This window comes from Colobus angolensis, unplaced genomic scaffold (genome assembly GCF_000951035.1).
Source record: "Colobus angolensis palliatus isolate OR3802 unplaced genomic scaffold, Cang.pa_1.0 Scaffold95, whole genome shotgun sequence".
Taxonomy (NCBI): Eukaryota; Metazoa; Chordata; class Mammalia; order Primates; family Cercopithecidae; genus Colobus; species Colobus angolensis.
The window spans coordinates 1,963,560-1,983,110 of record NW_012123487.1 but is presented as its reverse complement, the minus strand read 5'-3'; the positions used below and the strand labels follow the sequence as shown (position 1 = coordinate 1,983,110).

At 45.4% G+C, this 19,551-nt stretch overlaps 2 protein-coding genes across 6 annotated transcripts in view; both read left to right on the top strand.

The window, feature by feature from the left end:
• The window catches only part of STK36 (serine/threonine kinase 36), a 32,333-nt gene extending 30,108 nt beyond the window's left edge, over positions 1-2,225 (top strand). For all 3 annotated transcript variants that reach the window (XM_011932258.1, XM_011932256.1, XM_011932257.1), the window contains exon 27: positions 1,373-2,225. In XM_011932258.1, coding sequence (XP_011787648.1) covers positions 1,373-1,516 — 144 coding nt within the window. In that variant the 3' untranslated portion in view covers positions 1,517-2,225. The remainder of the gene's footprint in view (positions 1-1,372) is intronic.
• A 6,321-nt stretch (positions 2,226-8,546) lies between these two features.
• Positions 8,547-19,551, top strand: part of TTLL4 (tubulin tyrosine ligase-like family member 4) — a 45,409-nt gene continuing 34,404 nt past the window's right edge. The window contains exon 1 of one of the 3 annotated variants that reach the window (XM_011932243.1): positions 8,547-8,810. The gene's annotated coding sequence lies outside the window, so the exon portion shown is untranslated. The remainder of the gene's footprint in view (positions 8,811-19,551) is intronic. The other 2 variants (XM_011932245.1, XM_011932244.1) reach the window with 2 other exon arrangements.

Here is a 19,551-nt window from a genome sequence, read left to right as displayed (position 1 = left end):
TCGATCTCCTGACCTCGTGATCCGCCCATCTCGGCCTCCCAAAGTGCTGGGATTACAGGCTTGAGCCACCGCGCCCGGCCATAATTTTTGCGTTTTTAATGGAGACAAGGTTTCACCATGTTGGCCAGGCTGATCTTGAACTCCTGACCTCGAACACCTGCCTCAGCCTCCCAAAGTGTTGGGAATACAGGTGTGAGCCACCCTGTCTGACTGTGATTTTCAGTATATAAAGAGCCCAATAGGCCAGGCTCTGTGGATCTTGCCTATAATCCCAGCACTTTGGGAGATGGAGGTGGGCAGATTACTTGAGGTCAGGAGTTTGAGACCAGCCTGGCCAACATAGTGAAACCCTGTCTCTACTAAAAATACACAAATTAGCTGGGTATGGTGGCAGGTGCCTGTAATCCCAGCTTCTCGGGAGGCTGAGGCACGAGAATCGCTTGAACCTGGGAGGAGGAGGTTGCAGTGAGCTGAGATGATGGCGCTGCACTCCAATTTGGGTGACTGGAAAAAAAAAAAAAAGCCCGTTGGAAATCACACATATCTACATATGGTAATACAAATTATGACATCTCAAAGTGGTAGCATTGGGAAGTTCATGCAGAACAGAAATTTGAGAGGATGGTGAAGATCTTTTTTTTCTTTTTTTTTTTTGAGACAGAGTCTCGCTCTGTCGCCCAGGCTGGAGTGCAGTGGCACAATCACGGCTCACTGCAAGCTCCATCTCCTGGGTTCATGCCATTCTCCTGCCTCAGCCACCCGAGTAGCTGGGACTACAGGCACCTGCCACCACGCCCGGCTAATTTTTTGTATTTTTTTTGTATTTTTAGTAGAGACAGAGTTTCACCGTGATAGCCAGGATGGTCTTGATGTCCTGACCTCATGATCCCCCTACCTCGGCCTCCCAAAGTGTGGGATTACAGGCGTGAGCCACCTTGCCTGGCTGATGGTGAAGATCCTGTAGGAATCTTGTTCAATCCATGGGGAAAATAATTAATGGGATTCTTGGTGGTAATGAGGTTAGAACCCACTGGTCTGCATTGAAGGCTGGGAATTAGACCTTTTGGCTTACTGTGAGTTACTGCTGCATTCATCAAGTCTTCCTGGGGACATGTATATGTGTCCCTTAGTGCCTTGGTTTCATGGTCTATAACCAAAGAGAATGGAAGTAGACTTCTGGTCCTGATGATTCCTGTCTCCAAGGTTTCTCTTCTCCCATTCAGTCTTTTCCAAGTCCTCAAGAGCCCATTTCCCTTTTCTTCCTCTTCTCAAGTGGGAATTCCTGGGTAAATGAAAGTCCTCTGCACCTGTCCCAGACACCACCATTTCTGAGCCTCATGTTCTGTTCTATCATCTGTTGTCTATCCTACAGGTACTGGTGTCCCTGGGTGCCAGTGAGAAACTAGCCTTGCTCTCTCTGGGGAATCAGTCACTGCCACACAGCAGTCCTAGGCCTGCCTCTGCCAAACACTGCAGGAAACTCATTCACCTCCTGAGGCCAACCCATAGCATGTGATTCCAGATTCCTGTGGTCCAGCCTCCAACTTTGGTTGCCCTGCTATTGTCAACTCTTCCTTATTCTACTACACAAGCCACCAACTCAACTGAGAACTAAAGAGACTAGAAAAGAGATAGGCTGCCAACTCAACTGAGAACAAGAGACTAGAAGAGATTTATATATAAAGCTTCTTCCTTCTCCCAGATTCAGGATGTTTTCAACCAGTAAATTTTATTGCTGTTGGTGCCAGAGAAGAGTCCTTTCTTCTCTACATCCAGGGGCCTTTTCTCCAATAATGTGTGTTTAACTCTAGGGACCTTCCTCATGGACCTTAGGCAAAAACCTCAGCCTGAAAGATCTCTTCCTTTCTGGAGCTCCTTTAATCCTCCCAGCAGGTTTTTGCCTTAGACTTGCTGGCCCCAGGACAGTGATGAAGACAGAGCCTGTCTCAGCTCTAGGCTGTGGGGATTAATGCCATCAGTCCCAGTTATTGAGGGATTCCTTAGCCCTTAGTCAACATTTCTATCTGTGGGTGAGCATGGAGAGTGTATGTTTTTTGGTGTGTGTGTGTGTGTGTGTGTGTGTGTTTAATCTGTTTGTAAACTCTTTTAATAAAAATTGTGCCTCACCATACTTGAAGCTCCCAGGACAAGGGTTGGGAGGCTGAACCCCTCTTTTAGCTTCTATGTGGTGTTGTTGGAAGTGCTGGTGTCCTGTTCACACAAGATCCTGGTCTGGTAGCTTATTTATATCATTTCTTGCCTTCCAATTTCCTCCTTCCTAGATGAACTATATTTGGTTACCTACTTTCAAGTCAAGGCCGGTGGAGCTGAAATAGGAAAGGGTAGGATTAAACAGAGCGGTAAATTAGGTTGCTCAGACTTAGTGACTAATTTTAATATTTAGTGGAGTTCTAATGTATAGGGAATCCAAGCTGCTTTATGAAGGGTAGCTATTATAAAGATTGTGCAGTTTACCAGAAAGGGCTTTTAGTCAGACCTGTTAGAATTATAATCTAATTGGAAGCATTGGAAAACCTTAACTCATTGGATGGCTTAGAACAAGCTTCCAGGGCCTTGATTTCTCCATCCATAAAATGAGGCTCCTTTCTGTCCTTCCTTAAATTCCAGTTGTTTTAGAAATGAAAGACAAGTAAAGTGCCCTTATTTTTATAAGAAATTTTGTTTAACCCTCTTCTTCATTGTCCACTGTGTTTATACTTTAGCAAAAATAATATTTTTCTAGGGAGCACCATAATTTTCTCCTATCCAGATTATCTCAATTCAGTTGAATGTATATTTTTTTGAGTCCTTTCTGTATGCCAGATACTATTCTAGGTACAGGAGATAAAACAGTGCCCATCATAGAGTTTCCATTCTGGTCGAGGAGATAGTGAAATTATTAAAAGAATAATATATAGAAAGGTGAGCAAAGCTATAAAAGCTGCGGAGAAAAGTAAAGCAGGGAAAGGCGATGAGGAGTGCTGAGTTGGATGGTCAGGGTAGGCCTCACTAGAAGGTAACACTTGAGAAAAGACTGGAAGGAGGCGAGGGGAGTGAGTCATGCACCTATTCTGGGGAAGAGCGAAGCCCCTGAGATGAAAGCATGCCTAGCATACCTGAGGAGCTATGAGGAACCAGTATGGATGAAATGAGTTTAAGAAGGTGGAGAAGGCCGGGCGCGGTGGCTCAAGCCTGTAATCCCAGCACTTTGGGAGGCCGAGACGGGCGGATCACGAGGTCAGGAGATCGAGACCATCCTGGCTAACACGGTGAAACCCCGTCTCTACTAAAAAATACAAAAAAAAAAACTAGCCAGGCGAGGTGGTGGGCATCTGTAGTCCCAGCTACTCAGGAGGCTGAGGCAGGAAAATGGCGTAAACCCGGGAGGCAGAGCTTGCAGTGAGCTGAGATCCGGCCACTGCACTCCAGCCTGGGCGACAGAGCGAGACTCCGTCTCAAAAAAAAAAAGGTGGAGAATAGTAGGAAATGAGACAGGAAGGTAATGGTGGGGGCCAGATGTTGCAGGCTTTGTAGACCTTGGTGAAGACTTGGGCTCTTACTTTGAATGGAGGATGCATCTATTGGAGGCTTTTGAACAGAGAATTACATGATCTACCTTGCATCCTAAAAGGATCACTCTTTCTTCTGGTCTTGTGAATGTCTATGGGGAGTAGGGGAGAATGGGAAGTAGGATGAGCAGTTAGGAGGCTATTGTAATAATAATCCAGGCAAGAAACAATGGCGTCCTGGATGGCAACTGGGGTGATAACAATGGAGTGATAAAAAAGTAGTCAGATTTTGAATATATTTTGAACATGGAGCAAACAGGATTTCTTGACTGATTGGAGGTGGGGGTATGACCAAAAGAAAGCAGTCGAGGGTGACTCCAAGGTTTTTGGTCTGAGCAATGGGAAGAATGGAATTGCCATTAACTGAAATGGAGAAGGCTAGCAGTGGAGTGGTAATGGGTGGGAACAAGTTCAATGTGAACATGTTGTCTTTCAGTTGGAAATTTTTGAACACACACACAGGTAGAGGATAGTTCAGTGTACTCTATCACTACTTGAGCGGCTACCATATCTATTCTTTTGTTACTCAGGTGTTTGTTTGTTTTTGAGGCAGGGTCTCGCTCTGTCACTCAGGCTGGAGAGCAGTGGCATGATCATGGCTCATTGTAGCCTCGACCTCTCAGGCTCAAGGAATCCTCCTACCTCAGCCTCCTGAGTAGCTGGGACTACAGGTGGCAGATCACTTGAGACCAGGAGTTTGAGACCAGCCTGGCTAACATGGCAAAACTCCATCTCTACCAGAAATACAAAAATTAGCCAGGCATGGTGGTGCACGCTTGTAATCCCAGCTACTCGGGAGGCTGAGACGTGAGAATCACTTGAACGTGGGAGGTGGAGGTTGCAGTGAGCCCAGATCGTGCCACTGCACTCCGGCCCGGATGACAGAGCGAGACTATCTCAAAAAAAAAAAAAAAGAAAAGAAAAGACTGGGCATGGTGGCTCATGCCTGTAATTCCAGCACTTTGGGAGGCTGAGGTGGGTGGATCACCTGAGGTCGAGAGTTGAGAGTTGGAGACCAGCCTGGCCAACATGGTGAAACTACTAAAACTACAAAATTGAGCCATGCATGGTGATGCATGCCCGTAATCTCAGCTACTCAGGAAGCTGAGACACGAGAATCGCTTGAACTCGAGAGGCGGAGGCTGCAGTGAGCCGAGATCACGCCACTGCACTCTAGCCTGGGCAACAGAATGAGACCCTGTCTCAAAAAAAAAAAAAGAGTTTAACAGGAGAAAAACCACATTTATTGTTGTACATACACATAAGTGTCCTACAAAATATGAGACTCAAAGAAGGGTCAGATGTTCGAGGCTTATATAGCATCCTGAGCTACAGGAAGGAATAGGAGCTTGGGACTTCTGGGAGGTGGTGGAGACACAAGTTATGGGATGGTGAGGGGAGGAATTCCGTGGTGAATGAAAGTGGTCTTGTTCTGTAGATAAAAGTCTCTCAGGAAATAAAGTTATCTCACAGCAGCCGTCAGGAGAATAGGTGATTGTCTGGGCACAGTGTGAACCTCCAGTTTCCTCTCCTGTGATCTGAGTTCATTTTTCCCAGTTGATAATATTTTCAGGGAAAGGATTCATACCAATTAAGTTCCTTTTGGAGGAACTCAGACAACCCCCCGACTGCATCAGCTATTACCTTGTGCCCTTTGTCCAACGTAATCAACATACCAGAGTGTCATATTTTGGGGTGGCATTTCCTAAACACCATCAACCATATAAGGTAATATTTACAAGTTCCTGGAATTAGGATACAGATACATCTTTTCTATGGGGGCCCACCATTCAGCTCCCTACAATAAGAGAATAAATAGTAGTTTCTTAACATTGTCTATGCTCTATTTTTCTTTTCTTTTTTTTTTAAGAGAGGGGATCACAAGGGTGGAGCACAGTGGTGCAGTGTTAGCTCACTGTAGCCTCAAACTCCTGGACTCAAGCAGTCCTCCCACCTCAGCCTCTCAAATAGCTGGGAGTACAGACTTGAGCCATTGGGCCTACCACATCAGCTATGTTCTTAATGTTCCCAATCCTTATTCAGATTTTTTCATAGTCTTGACAACGAAGAATCTTGGGGCTCATAAATTTGAAAAGGAGAGCTTTATTTCTTATAAAGGGTTGCAGTCTGCAAGGTGGCCATTCTGACAGGCTGGGAAGTATAGTTTCTGGCAGAAGCTGATAGCAGGGACTTTGAGGGAGGGGTAAAGGGAACAGGAATTTACACAGAGTGGGCTGGCTAAATATACATATTTAATAAGCTATAGGAGGAGTCATGATTGTTTATGACAGAAACAAGTACATGCACAATTGAGCTTCATGCCTCTTCATGGGTTGCATATTTAAAAAATGGCTGCATTCACGTGATCCTAGGGAGCAGTTTTCAGCCCTCTGATGTCAAAAGGTATAGCACAGGAAATGAAAACCCTCACTGTGCACCCTCCTCCAAAACCCATCTGGAGATGGTCAGTTTTAGGAAGGGATGCATTGTGAAACTGATGAGCTTTCACTTTGAAACTGCAAAGACAGTCTGGGCAACATAAAGATCTTGTCTCTACAAAAAATTTTAAAATTGGCCAGGCGTGGTGGTTTGTGTCTGTGGTCTTAGCTGCTTGGGAGGCTCAGGTGGAGGACTGCTTCAGCCCAGGAGTTTGAGGCTGCAGTGAGCTGTATTCATGCCACTGCACTCCAGCTTAGGTGACATAGTGAGATCCCTTCTCAAAAAAAAAAAGAAAAGTGCAAAGAGTAGGGAATCTGGTTCTGGCCTCTAAAACCAATGAATCATCCCTTTCTTGATTTCTAGAGCTGGTTTCTGCTTACTCCTTAGGAAAGAATTCTGCTTAAAGGTTAATAAGGAAGGGGCATATTGAGGCATGTTAGACCTCCCATCTCATCATAGCCACGAACTCAGTTTTTAAGGTTGCTCTAGCGTCCCCTTAGCCAAGGCGGGGTCCATTCAGTTGGTTGGGGCGGGACTTAGAATTTTTGTTTCTCGGCCGGGCGCGGTGGCTCAAGCCTGTAATCCCAAGCCTGTAATCCCAGCACTTTGGGAGGCCGAGACGGGCGGATCACGAGGTCAGGAGATCGAGACCATCCTGGCTAACACGGTGAAACCCCGTCTCTACTAAAAAATACAAAAAACTAGCCGGGCGAGGTGGCGGGCGCCTGTAGTCCCAGCTACTCGGGAGGCTGAGGCAGGAGAATGGCGTGAACCCGGGAGGCGGAGCTTGCAGTGAGCTGAGATCCGGCCACTGCACTCTAGCCTGGGCGACAGAGCGAGACTCCGTCTCAAAAAAAAAAAAAAAAAGAATTTTTGTTTCTCAGTCTCAAAAATGTCATTTTACAGTTTGTTTGAATCAGGATCCAAACAAGCTGCACTCATTGCATTGGAATATATTTCTTTATTTTTATTTTTATTTTTTTCAAGATGGAGTCTTGCTCTGTTGCCCAGGCTGGAATGCAGTGGCACAATCTCGGCTCACTGCAACTTCTGCCTCCTGAGTTCAAGCTATTCTCCTGCCTCAGCCTCCTGAGTAGCTGGGGACTACAGGTGTGCACCACCATGCCTGGCTAATTTTTGTATTTTTTGTTGGAGACGGGGTTTGATCATGTTGCCCAGGCTGGTCTTGAACTCCTGACCTCAAGTGATCCTCAGAGTGTTGGGATTACAAGTGTGAGACACTGCACCTGGCCAACATTTGAATATATTTCTTAAATCTCTTATAATCTAAAACATCTCCCCCCATTTTTATACCCTGAAATTGCTGACGGAAGAAGAGGTCATTTGTTCTATACATTGGCCCACATTCTGGATTTGTCTGATTGCTTTTTTGTAGTGTTATTCAGTTGTTTCCTGTCAACTGGAAATCATAGCCAAAATTTGATTAGAGTCACTCAACTTTTTTTCTTTTACAAAAATACACTATACTTCATAAATATTTCTGTGCAATTGCATCACATCAAGAAACACAATGCACAGCTCTTCTATGTTTCGTTATCTAAGATTGATTAGTACATACAGGTGATCTTCAGTGTACATCCTTCAGTGTAAAATTCTCCCGTAGATTATCTAATACTTTTAGCATCCATCAACGACTGTTGACTAAATAAGTTATTTATTGAGATCCTTCCTCTGGTCCAGATTGTTTTCATCAGATTAGTTTTATCTTTGTCCCCTTTATTTCTGTAGCCAATTGCCTAGGAAAGATCCTTTCATCTTCCAGCTTTCTTAGATCTCCAAATCTCTCAGGTCTACGGACATCTGAGATAGGAGCACGATCTGTCTTGCCTGGGGAGCTAACGAGATAAGGAATTGAGTCAGTATTTCCTAACCTTCACACTTGAAGCCCATAAAGCAGGCAGGTGGTTTTAATTTTGCCCTGCTGGATAGGTTGGGGTTAGGGAAGGGCGGGTTAGAGGGAGGCAGAGTGAATCGGGCAATCTCCCCTTTCCTGGGGGCAAACTCAAAGGCTTTTACTAGAAATCCTTCAACAGAGACTGGGCCCTTTGATTTTCAATTGAGGCAAGGCCAAAGAGTCCAGGCCAGGCGTGGGGGCTCCCGTCGTAATCCCAGCGACCAGGAGGCTGACGCAGGAGGATCACTTGAGGCCAAGAGTTTAAGACCAGTTTGGGCAACATAGTGAGACCCTGTTCTAAGAAAAAAATTTAAAAAATAGCCCAGCATGGTGGCGTGCCGGTAGTCCCAGCTACCAGGAAGGCTGGGGGCAGGTGCATCGCTTGAGCAGTTCAAGTTCGCAGTGAGCTATGATCACGTCGCTGCACTACAGCCTGGGCGACAGAGCAAGATTCTGTCTCTAAAAAAGAAAACAGTCCATAGGGAGTAGGTGGAATCATAGTAGAAAGGGAGAGTCCTGGACGCTCAGAAGGGAGCCTTTCAGCGCTTTAACTCCGGGACTACATCTCCCAGAATTCCACTCGCGGATCACACCGCACTGAAGGGACTGCGCGTGCGCGGGGCAGGTGACGACCCGCCCCACAGGCCCCAGAACCCTCGAGATTCCCCGCGCTTGCCTCCCGCCCTCTTCTTCCAGACCCTCTGTCTGTCCGCTGGGGGCGCGCGCGGTGAGTGGCAGGCGGCAGCGGCGCTGGCGGCCGACTGCGCGGGTCACGCGTGGCGGTGCGTGGTTGCTAGGGGCACCTGAGGCTGCCTGGTAGCCCAGCAGGCCGAGGGAGGAAGTAGCGTGGAGCCGGTGCCGAGCCGGGGCGAAGGTGGATCCTCTAGGTGAGTGCGGCTGTGGAGCCAGGGGAACCGACCCCAGACCCTCCACCGGTCCCACGCTCCCGACCTCCCTCTACCGGAGTCGTTTCGCGCGGGTCCCCAGCCCTCCAGCCACTCTCACCCTAGCCCCGCTTCCTCCCTCCACCTCTTATCACCCGGGAGGCCAGGGAGCCGCGGCCTGGGGTGGCCGGGACTTCGCGCCGCCTCGGAGCCCTTCTCCTCTCCGCCACGCCCCACGAACTTAGTCGGCCTCGCCTCCGGATGCCCGAACCCTGCCCCATCCCCTAGTCCTTGCCTCCGAGCCATCTCTGTCCCGCCGTGCTGAGGATTAAATTTTCTCTGGGTGTGAGCCTAAGCTCCTCGCAGGCTCCAGGGCCGAATTTAACATGGATGTCTACATTTTTACTTCTCCATCCTCAGTATCTGTAGAGGAATACATTCCTAAACTCTACAGATTCAAACAGGATCTGAGATCCTGTGGAATTTAATTCTTCATTCATCCATTCCTTTAATCATTCACTAAACAATTTTTAGTAAACATTGACAGGTATTTAATGAGCCTGGGTACAATGGAAGGGATTGAGGGGATAGAGTGGCTAATAGGACAAGCATGTTTTCACGGAATTTATAGTCTAGGAGTTTATTAATCAAGTAAACGAGCATTGCCATACTGTGGTGTGTGCTGTGATAGAACGGGAAATACTTAATCCGGACTTACTTAGAAAACGACATTATTCCCATTCCTCCTGGTCTTCACATTCCCATTCTGGATCTAGGAAATATTTTAATCCTTACTAGATGGAATCGTCTTTGCTTTCTCAGATACTCCAAATCACCTATTCCTTAACTGCAACACCTGTTGATTTAGCCAATCAATAAGCATTTAGGGGACCCTTTGGGACAGTGTTCCATCCCATTCTTCTGTTTCTTGCACTGAATACTGAGACACTGTTTACATTTAAACCACCCACTTTGTGCTCAGAAAGTTAGCAGCTACTTATTCATTGGACTGAATCAATCCTTGAAAAATTATCAAGTGTTTTCTGGGAGTAAAGAGGTGGGAGGACATTCCATATTCACAGTGGATTTAGGAAAGATACAGCAAGTCCTGAAAAGAGAACTGGAAACAGTTTGACAGACCTGAGCTAGATTTGGAGGGAGCCATCCAGGAAGAGGGAAGTTAGTAGGGGTTAGATCATAAAGGGTCTTGGATGTTTTGCTGAGTTAGAACTACATCCCTGGAGCAGTGGTTTTCAAGGTGGAGTAATTAGGGTCCTAGACTCCCAAGGGATACACTTGCTCGTCTAGCTTTAGATGAATACATTTCCAGATCGTCAGCTTCCCATTGAACTGTTTTTTTTTTTTTTTTTTTGAGACAGTCTTGCTCTGTCGCCTAGGCTGGAGTGCAATGGTGCAATCTTGGCTCTCTGCAACCTCCACCTCCCGGGTAAAGGCGATTCTCCTGCCTCATTCTCCCGAGTAGCTGGGATTAGAGGCACACACTGCCACGCCTGGTTAGCTTTCTGTATTTTTTAGTAGAGATGGGGTTTCACCATCTTGGTCAGGCTGGTCTCGAACTCTTGACCTCGTGATCCACCCGCCTCAGCCTCTCAAAGTATTGGGATTACAGGTGTGAGCCACTGTGCCCGGCCCCAATGAACTCTTTTTCTAAAACTGCCCCTACAAAAAAAGGGGAGGAGGCTGTGTGTGGCAAATCCCTCACACTTCCTAAATTTTACTGTGGTGTATTGACCTGAGTGTAAAAATGTCCTCGGATACAAACAAGGAATACTTTGGAAATACTTATTTTCAGGAACACCTCCTTTAGTGATTTAGGTTACCTCCTAACCCAGAAGGCTTCCCAATACACAATCCCATTAGTGTAAAGCGTGTTCCTTGTTAGGATATTCTGAAAAGAACACAGTAGTTGGCCGGGCGCGGTGGCTCAAGCCTGTAATCCCAGCACTTTGGGAGGCCGAGACGGGCGGATCATGAGGTCAGGAGATCGAGACCATCCTGGCTAACACGGTGAAACCCCGTCTCTACTAATAAATGCAAAAAAATACAAAAAATTAGCCGGGTGTGGTAGCGGGTGCCTGTAGTCCCAGCTACTCGGGAGGCTGAGGCAGGAGAATGGCCTAAACCTGGGAGGCGGAGCTTGCAGTGAGCCGAGATCCCGCCACTGCACTGCAGCCTGGGCGACAGAGCGAGACTCTGTCTCAAAAAAAAAAAAAAAAAAAAAAAACACAGTAGTTAAATGTAATGGGAATGTCTTTTGGGACAGTGGGGTTTTTAAGTTATTTTGGATAAAACTTGTAAAATTTTTAAAGAGATTTAGTTTAGGTGTGTGTTACTCACTAAGATAGTTAATACCTATTTTTAAGACCGAGTGTGTTGGGTCACACCTGTAAATCCAACACTTGGGGAGGCCTAGGCAGGCTAATTGCTTGAGCCCAGGAATTCGAGACGAGCCTGGGCAACATGGTGAAACCTCTTCTCTACAAAAAAAAATATAAAAATTAGACAAGCATGGTGGCATGCTCCTGTAGTCCCAGCTGTTTGTAGGCTGAGGTGGCAGGAGGTTATCCAGGCTGGAGTGCCATGGTGTGATCATAGCTCACTGTAAATTCCAACTCCTGGGTTCAAACAATCCTCCTGTCTCACCCTCCTGAGTAGCTGAGACTACAACCATGCGCCACCCACCTGGCTAATTTTTAAAAATGTTTAGTAGTGATAGGTGTCTCGCTATGTTGCCTATGCTGGTCTCAAGTTCCTGGGCCCAGGTGATCCTTCTGCCTCAGCTTCCCAAAGTGCTGGGATTACAGGAGTGAACCACTGTGTCTGGTCTAGATGTTACCACATATGTAAGGAACACATGGTTTTAAAAATTCTTTTAGGGACTGGGGGCGGTGGCTCACGCCTGTAATCCTAGCACTTTGGGAGGCCGAGGCAGGCAGATCACAAGGTCCAGAGATCGAGACCATCCTGGCTAACACGGTGAAAACCCGTCTCTACTAAAAAATACAAAAAATTAGCCAGGCGTGGTGGCGGGCGCCTGTAGTCCCAGCTACTCTGGAGGCTGAGGCAGGAGAATGGCGTGAACCCGGGAGGTGGAGCTTGCAGTGAGCTGAGATCATGCCACTGCACTCCAGTCTGGGGACAGAGTGAGACTCCGTCTCAAAAAAAAAAAAAAATTCTTTTAGGGATACATGAGTAAAATCAAGTAAAGAGTATGTTCCAGGAAAACCACAGAAAGATAATTAGCAGAAAAATAATGTCAGATTTGGGTTTAAGATTACTGTAGTGTCAATATGTTGGTTGAATAGGAAGAATTTTAGATTGGAGGCAGGGAACCAATGAGAAAGCTATTATAGTGGCCTAGGCTAGAGATGATGAAGGCTTTATGGTTGCTCTAGTGGAAATGGAGAGGGTTTAGAGAGATTTAACCATGGTAGTGTTGGCAAAACCTGGTGGCAGAATAGAGGTAGGAGAATGGGACAAGGAGCAGTGTAGAATGATTGTAGGTTTCTGATTTCAGTGACCATGTGGGTGGTGATGCAGCAGCACATCCAGGTAGAAAGGCCCAGGAGTTCATTCTGTAGATCTGGAGCTCACAAGAGAGGCCTGGGTGATGATAGAGTTGAGAGTATAGGAGGTGGTTGAAGCCATGACATGGAAGGGATGGCTCTGGGAGAGAGGTAATAATGGCAGCTGCCACTTGTTGAGTACTCACTGTGTGTCAGGTAGAGTGAGAAGTATGAACTCAGAAGAACACCAACATTGAAAGGATGGGTAGAGGAAAGAGGAAGGAAGAAGGGGACAGAGAGAATACATAACTAGATACAGAAATTAATATGTGTGAATAGCAAGTTGTTACTTGTTGAAAATCAGTATCTAGATGAAGCCTTAACTTCAGAATCTATCTGATACTCATAATTTGGAGTTACGTTTAGAATCTTTCTCATTAGATTCCTAATTTAGTTAGATTTAGAATCTTTCTCACTAGATTCCTTCTATGACCTTGGAATTGTCTGATCATAATGTCTGGATTTTAACCTGAGATCAGGTGCTTTGGTAAATCACCAAAAGTCAGTAGATTGCAGATAAAAGGTTTTCCTTTAATGCCTTTTACTTCTTACCTTCTCTTCTGGCAGAATTGGGAACAAATACTGAGAGTGCTGGTTTCTTTTAGGCCTTAAAATACAAAGGACCTTGTCCTTCGGAGCCCTCATAGATAAGCTGGACCCTAATGCTTCTCTAGACCAGCAGTGCTCAGAGCTTTTGGGCTCAGGATTTCTTTATGTACTTGAAAAAGCTCTTTGGAATCTTCAGGAGAAAAAGGGGATATATATGTATTTCAATATTCGATTTTTTATTTTTAAATTTTGTTTAGAGATGGGGTCTCACTATATTGCCCGGGCTGGTCTTGAACTCCTGGGCTCAAGCAATCCTCCTGCCTCAGCCTCCCAAAGTGCTGGGATTACAGGCTTGAACCACTGCGCTCAGCCTATATTTTAATATTTATCATATTAGAAACTGAAATATTCATTTAGAAGGAATAAGCCCATTACTAACATGAATAACGTTTTTACATAAGTTATGTTAAAATTTACATTAACTTTATGCTAACATAAGTTAGTTAACACAAACAGCATTTCTGACCTAAGTTATGGTTAGCATAAGTTCACTTAATGTTTTCATTTAAAAATGCTACTGTTTAAAACATATTAGTGAGAAGAGTGGCATTGTTTTTTAGATCTCTTTAGTGTCTGGCTTAATAGAAGACAGCTGGACTTTCATATCTGTTTCTCCAATCTATTGTGATAGTTGCTTTGATTGAATAATGAAGAAAATCCAGCCTTACACATATGGCTGGAAAAGGATGAAGTATTTCAGTAGTCTTCTCAGATAATTGTGGGTATTGGCTATGCAAAACAAGGCATGATTTTGTAAAGGCTAGTTACAGTGTAGAATCTGAAATGCTATCAGTGAACTTTGTTACGTTAAAATCCATGGATCTGTCTCACTTTGACTGGATCTTAGATCCATGCATGATTCTGTAACGTGATACAGTCATACTTTACAGCCCTGGTATAGCCTGTTGCTCCTAGGCTACAAACCTGAACAGCATGTCACCATGCTGAGTATTGTCTGCAGTTGCAACACAGTTGCAACACAATGTATGTAAACATTGAAACATCGAAAAGGCTACTGTAAAAATACAGAATGATAATCTTTTTTTTTTTTTTTTTCTTGAGACGGAGTCTCGCGCTGTCACCAGGCTGGAGTGCAATCCGCTCACTACAAGCTGTGCCTTCCCGGTTCTCACCATTCTGCTACCTCAGCCTCCCGAGTAGCTGGGACTACAGGGGCCCGCCACCATGCCCAGCTAATTTTTTTGTATTTTTAGTAGAGACGGGGTGTCACCGTGTTAGCCAGGATGCTCTCAATCTCCTGACCTCGTGATCCACCCACCTTGGCCTCCCAAAGTGCTGGGATTACAGGTGTGAGCCACTGCGCCTGGCCTGGAATGAAAATCTTATGGGACATTGTCTTCTATGGGGACTCTCTGTTGACTGAAACAGTATGCAAGGCGCGACTGTTTGAAAATACTGGTTCACTGAATTATGTAGATCTCCCACATGTCACAGTTTATTATATAGTGTCAAAAAAAAATCATATCACCACAATCTCTTCAGAGAAGTAAAGTATTAGGAAGCACTCAAACTCATGGTGGCAAATACCATTTTGCCAAAATTCTTTTTTCTTTTTTTTTGAGATGAAGTTTCACTCTTGTTACCCAGGCTGGAGTGCAGTGGTGCGATCTCAGCTCACTGCAACCTCCACCTCCTGGGTTCAAGTGATTTTCCTGCCTCACCCTCCCGAGTAGCTGGGATTACAGGCGTCTGCCACCATGCCCAGCCCCATTTTGCCAAAATTCTAATTTTCTTTGGGAAGCTCAAATTTTATCATTGGCAACAATGATTTTTGTATTTTTAGTAGAGACGGGGTTTCACTATGTTGGCCAGGCTGGTCTTGAACTCCTGACCTCAGGCAATTTGCCCACCTCGGCCTCCCAAAGGGCTGGGATTACAGACGTGAGCCACCGTGCCCAGCCCCATTTTGCAAAAGTTCTAATTTTCTTTGGGAAGCTAAAATTTTATCATTGGCAACAAGTACAGTCAGTTGGTTTCCTTGAAGTGACAGGCTTACCTTGTTTCATTTTCCAGAACCTTTGCCAAATACCAAAGTCTGAATAACTATTACTTATGTGTCATTCATTTTTTCAAGTAAACATGGCGTTCCACAGAAAAAATCCTGCAATTCAGACAATGACACAAGTGTTTTATTTAGAGATAATCATCACGTTCTGTATGCAGTATAAATGTTTTATATGTATTTCACATTTTATCACACAGAATATTAAAAAGCATACTCAAGGATCAAGATTTAATATAATTTACACTGTGTCGGGCTGGGTGCGGTGGCTTACACCTGTAATCCCAGCACTTTGGGAGGCCGAGGCGGGCAGATCACGAGGTCAGGAGATTGAGGCCATCCTGGCTAACATGGTGAAACCCCATTTCTACTAAAAATACAAAAAATTAGCCGGGTGTGGTAGCGGGTGCCTGTAGTCCCAGCTACTCAGGAGGTTGAGGCAGGAGAATGGCGTGAACCCAGGAGGCGGAGCTTCCAGTGAGCTGAGATTGTGCCACTGCACTCCAGCCTGGCAACAGAACGAGATTCTGTCTCAAAAAAAAAAAAATTTTGCACTGTGCCATCAAGTAAACCTGGCTGTATTCTTTCACTGTGTGGTGGACAGGTGTAGTGGGGAAGACTTCAACTTGATGCCATCGTCTTCATTCATGCTAAGTCACCAGCAGTTTTACTCATTACTGCTTTTGCACTGTCAGTGGAAAGGTCAGCACAGTAAAAAGGCAAATAACATCTTAGGTTTTCTCTTTTTCTTTGTTTTTGTTTTTTGAAAACAGGCTGGAGTGCGGTGGCATAATCATGGTTTACAGCAGTCTCAACACCCCTAGGCTCAGGTGATCCTCCCACCATAGGCACACACCACCACATCTAGCTGATTTTTGTATTTTTTTTGTAGAGACAAGGTTTCACCATGTTGCCCATGCTGGTCTTGAACTCTGGAGCCCAAGCTATTTGCCCACCTTGGCCTCCCAAAATGTTAGGATTATAGGTGTGAGTCACCGCACCCAGCTACCTCTTAGTTTTGTTATGAAAATATTTTCTACATAGCAGGACCACTGAAAGGATCTTAGGGTCCCCTCAGAGTTTGTGGACCATGCTTTGAGAACTGCTGCTCCAGAGCCCACCTGAGGAGGAAAGAGGCTCCTTCCTAAAGCTGATAAAGGGTAAGGCCTCAGGAGAGCGAGTAGTCACTCAGTTACATAAACCCTTCCACTGGTTTCACTTTTCAGTAATTTGTAGATTTACCTCCCTCAGATCTAGCTGCCGTAACCTGTATCTTTTCCTCAGGTTTACTCACTTGTTTGGCATTCCTAAACTGTGCTCTACAACAGCTACCTGTAATTTCACTAATCTTATATGGACCCACCCTTCTCACTAGGCTGTATTGTTGACCTTCCTCTCTTAGTAGGGCTTTAGGATATATATTGCTCCTCCACCTTTCCTTAGGGAGAGAGAGCTTGGGATTTATCTCGTAAGAGAAAATGGATGTGATTCCTACACTCCCCTCTATTTGATTCCAGGTAGGTCAATTCTATCTTCTAACATAACTGTTGAGCAACTGAAGTAATCTCATCAGAGATCCTGTGGACTGTAGACCGAACCATTTCTGATGTCCTGAGTTCCCCCAGTGACCGAGGGAAACACTTAGTTGAAGGAAGAAAGTAAAACTGCATTTCCCAAGAGCCACACTCTCTTGTAATATAGGAGAGTGATTTAATCAGTGGGTAATGAATAATTGCTTTCTCTAGAAATAGATACCTTGTCCAAGTTGGTCTGGGCCTGGTCCCTGGAGACTTGTTGGTTTGTGACAGCAGCAACAGATTCTCTTTTTTTTTTTTTTCTTTTGAGACGCAGTTTCACTCTTCTTGCCCAGGCTGGAGTGCAATGGCGCAATCTCGGCTCGCTGCAACTCCACCTCCCGCGTTCAAGTGATTCTCCTGCCCCAACCTCCCAAGTAGCTGGGATTACAGGCATGCACCACCATGCCTGGCTAATTTTGTATTTTTAGTAGAAACGGGGTTTCTCCATGTTGCTCAGTCTGGTTTCAAACTCGCGACCTCAGGTGATCCACCCAACCTGAGCCTCCCAAAGTGCTGGGATTATAGGTGTGAACCACTGCACCCAGCCAGCAATAGATTTTCTAACATAGGCTACTAATCATTCACACTCCTTTAAGGAGGAAACTTGAGGCAAAATTTCCCCATAAAGATTGGAGGACAGAACTGTATAGGCAGTTTCCAAATGCTGCATGAAGATGACTAAGTAGGATGTTCAGATTCCTGAGATTGGGTGTTTTAAAGGGGAGAGTCTGGAGCCAGGGACATCAGTCAGGCTGCTACCTTAACAGTCCTGCACTTGGTGTTGGAGGGGTTAGAGACTGGGCTGAGGCAGCCATGCAAATAGAAAGGGATGTTTCAGACCATTTTGTTGATCTCTACAACTCTGCAGTTTTTTATTCTTCACTCTTATCCCTTTATTCAAGTTTTATTTTTATTTTTAAGAGTTTTGTGGAGGTATAATTCACATCGAACATATCCATCTTTTCTAAGTCAATTGTTTTTAAAACTTTGTTCTAGGAAGCCTTAGTGTTCCATAAAGTTGTTGGGGAAGGAGACTGGACAATATTGCTAATAGGAGGCCAAACTGGACCAGGGTTCTTCCCACTGCCTTCTGCCAGTGTGGCTCTGCATTTGAGGTTAAAGATCCCCAGAGATTTCCTATAAAAGCCATCATGAAGCTTATAGGGCACATGCATGTGGTAAGTGAACAGTGGTGTAAGATAGCCTTGGGAAGTTACCACGTGAGAGGGACACACCACAGGTGCTCATGGAGAGGGTGGATCTTGAACTGGGTCTGGAAAAGGTAAATAAAATATGGTAAGGATTCACAAGGAAGAAGCTTAGTGGAGTAAAGCCCTGCAGACAGGCATTTGAAAGGTTTATTCCAGGAGTTCAGTGTAAGACCAGCGCAGTTTACATAACAGAGTTCAAGGTAGGAGGAAATGGAAATAAGCCTTAAAAAAAAAAAATGAAGATTAAGGGTCGACTGTGGAGTCTTGTGGACCCAAGCTAAGAAATCTCACTTGACAGTCATCTGGAATGCTTGTTAAAACTGCAGATTTGGCCGGGCGCGGTGGCTCAAGCCTGTAATCCCAGCACTTTGGGAGGCCGAGACAGGCGGATCACGAGGTCAGGAGATCAAGACCATCCTGGCTAACACAGTGAAACCCCGTCTCTACTAAAAGAAATACAAAAAAACTAGCCGGGCGAGGTGGCGGGCGCCTGTAGTCCCAGCTACTCGGGAGGCTGAGGCAGGAGAATGGCGTGAACCTGGGAGGCGGAGCTTGCAGTGAGCTGAGATCCGGCCACTGCACTCCAGCCTGGGCGGCAGAGCAAGACTCCGTCTCAAAAAAAAAAAAAAACAAAAACTGCAGATTCATGGCCCTGCTCTACACCAACTGAATCCTCTTGAAGATGAGTCTCAGGACTTTGCATCCCAGGTTATTCTGATGCGGGTGGGCCACCACAGTGTTTAGTAAGTACTCATGGACCATTTTTGAAAAGGGATTGACCTCATCAAGCAATATAGCAAAGTTAATCTGGAGGTTGCCTTCAGGGTGGAATTAGGAAGGGCACACCTTGGAGACACATGCTTCAGTCAATACTGTTGCAGTAAGTCCAGATCTAGGGGCGTGGTAGAAATAATAAAAGGAGGAAGAATGCTAAGTAGACAGAGTGTTTTAAATTTCATGACTGGTTTCCCTTTGGGGAAATAAAGTAAAGGAAGAAGTCAGAAATATCTTAGTTTTCCTCTCAGGTGATTTGGAGAAAGAAGGGTCCACTCAAGGAAATGGGATGATTAGGAGTGGAGAGCTAGTTTGACACGCTAGATTGAAGTGGTTGGACATGCATTGGGAAAGGTGGAACAGGCAGTTGGTGATGCAGACGTGAAACTTGAGAGGACAAGTCTGCAAAATGACTCCTCTGCAGATAATAGTTGACATTGTGAGAGCAGATTGATTTGATGTGGGGGAGGATGAAAGAACTGTGGAGGATTTTGGATTGGCCTCAGGAGGAGGAAAGACACTATTGAAGGGGTTGGGTACAGCTGTGGCAGAGTGCATGCACTGAGTAAAAAATAGCAACAAGGAGATGGTGGTAAGAGGGGAGCTCCTTTTTCATATGAAGAGGTCCAACTTGTAGCTTTGCTGATGTGATATTGTGATATAATAAGAAATACTCCAGCCTGGTCAGCATGATGAAACCCCCTCTCTACAGAAACACAAAAATTATCCGGGCATGATGGCGGGTGCCTGTAATTCCAGCTATTTGGGAGGCTGAGGTGGGAGAATTGCATGAACCCGGGAGGCAGAGGTTGCAGTGAGCCGAGATCATACCATTGCACTCCAGCCTGGGCGACAGAGCGACACTCCGTCTCACAAAAAAAAAAAAAGAAAAAGAAATACATAATTGGTGTGTGCCCCTGGTTCCTGGCTCCTAAAACCTTCAGAACTTCTAAGTTATAAATG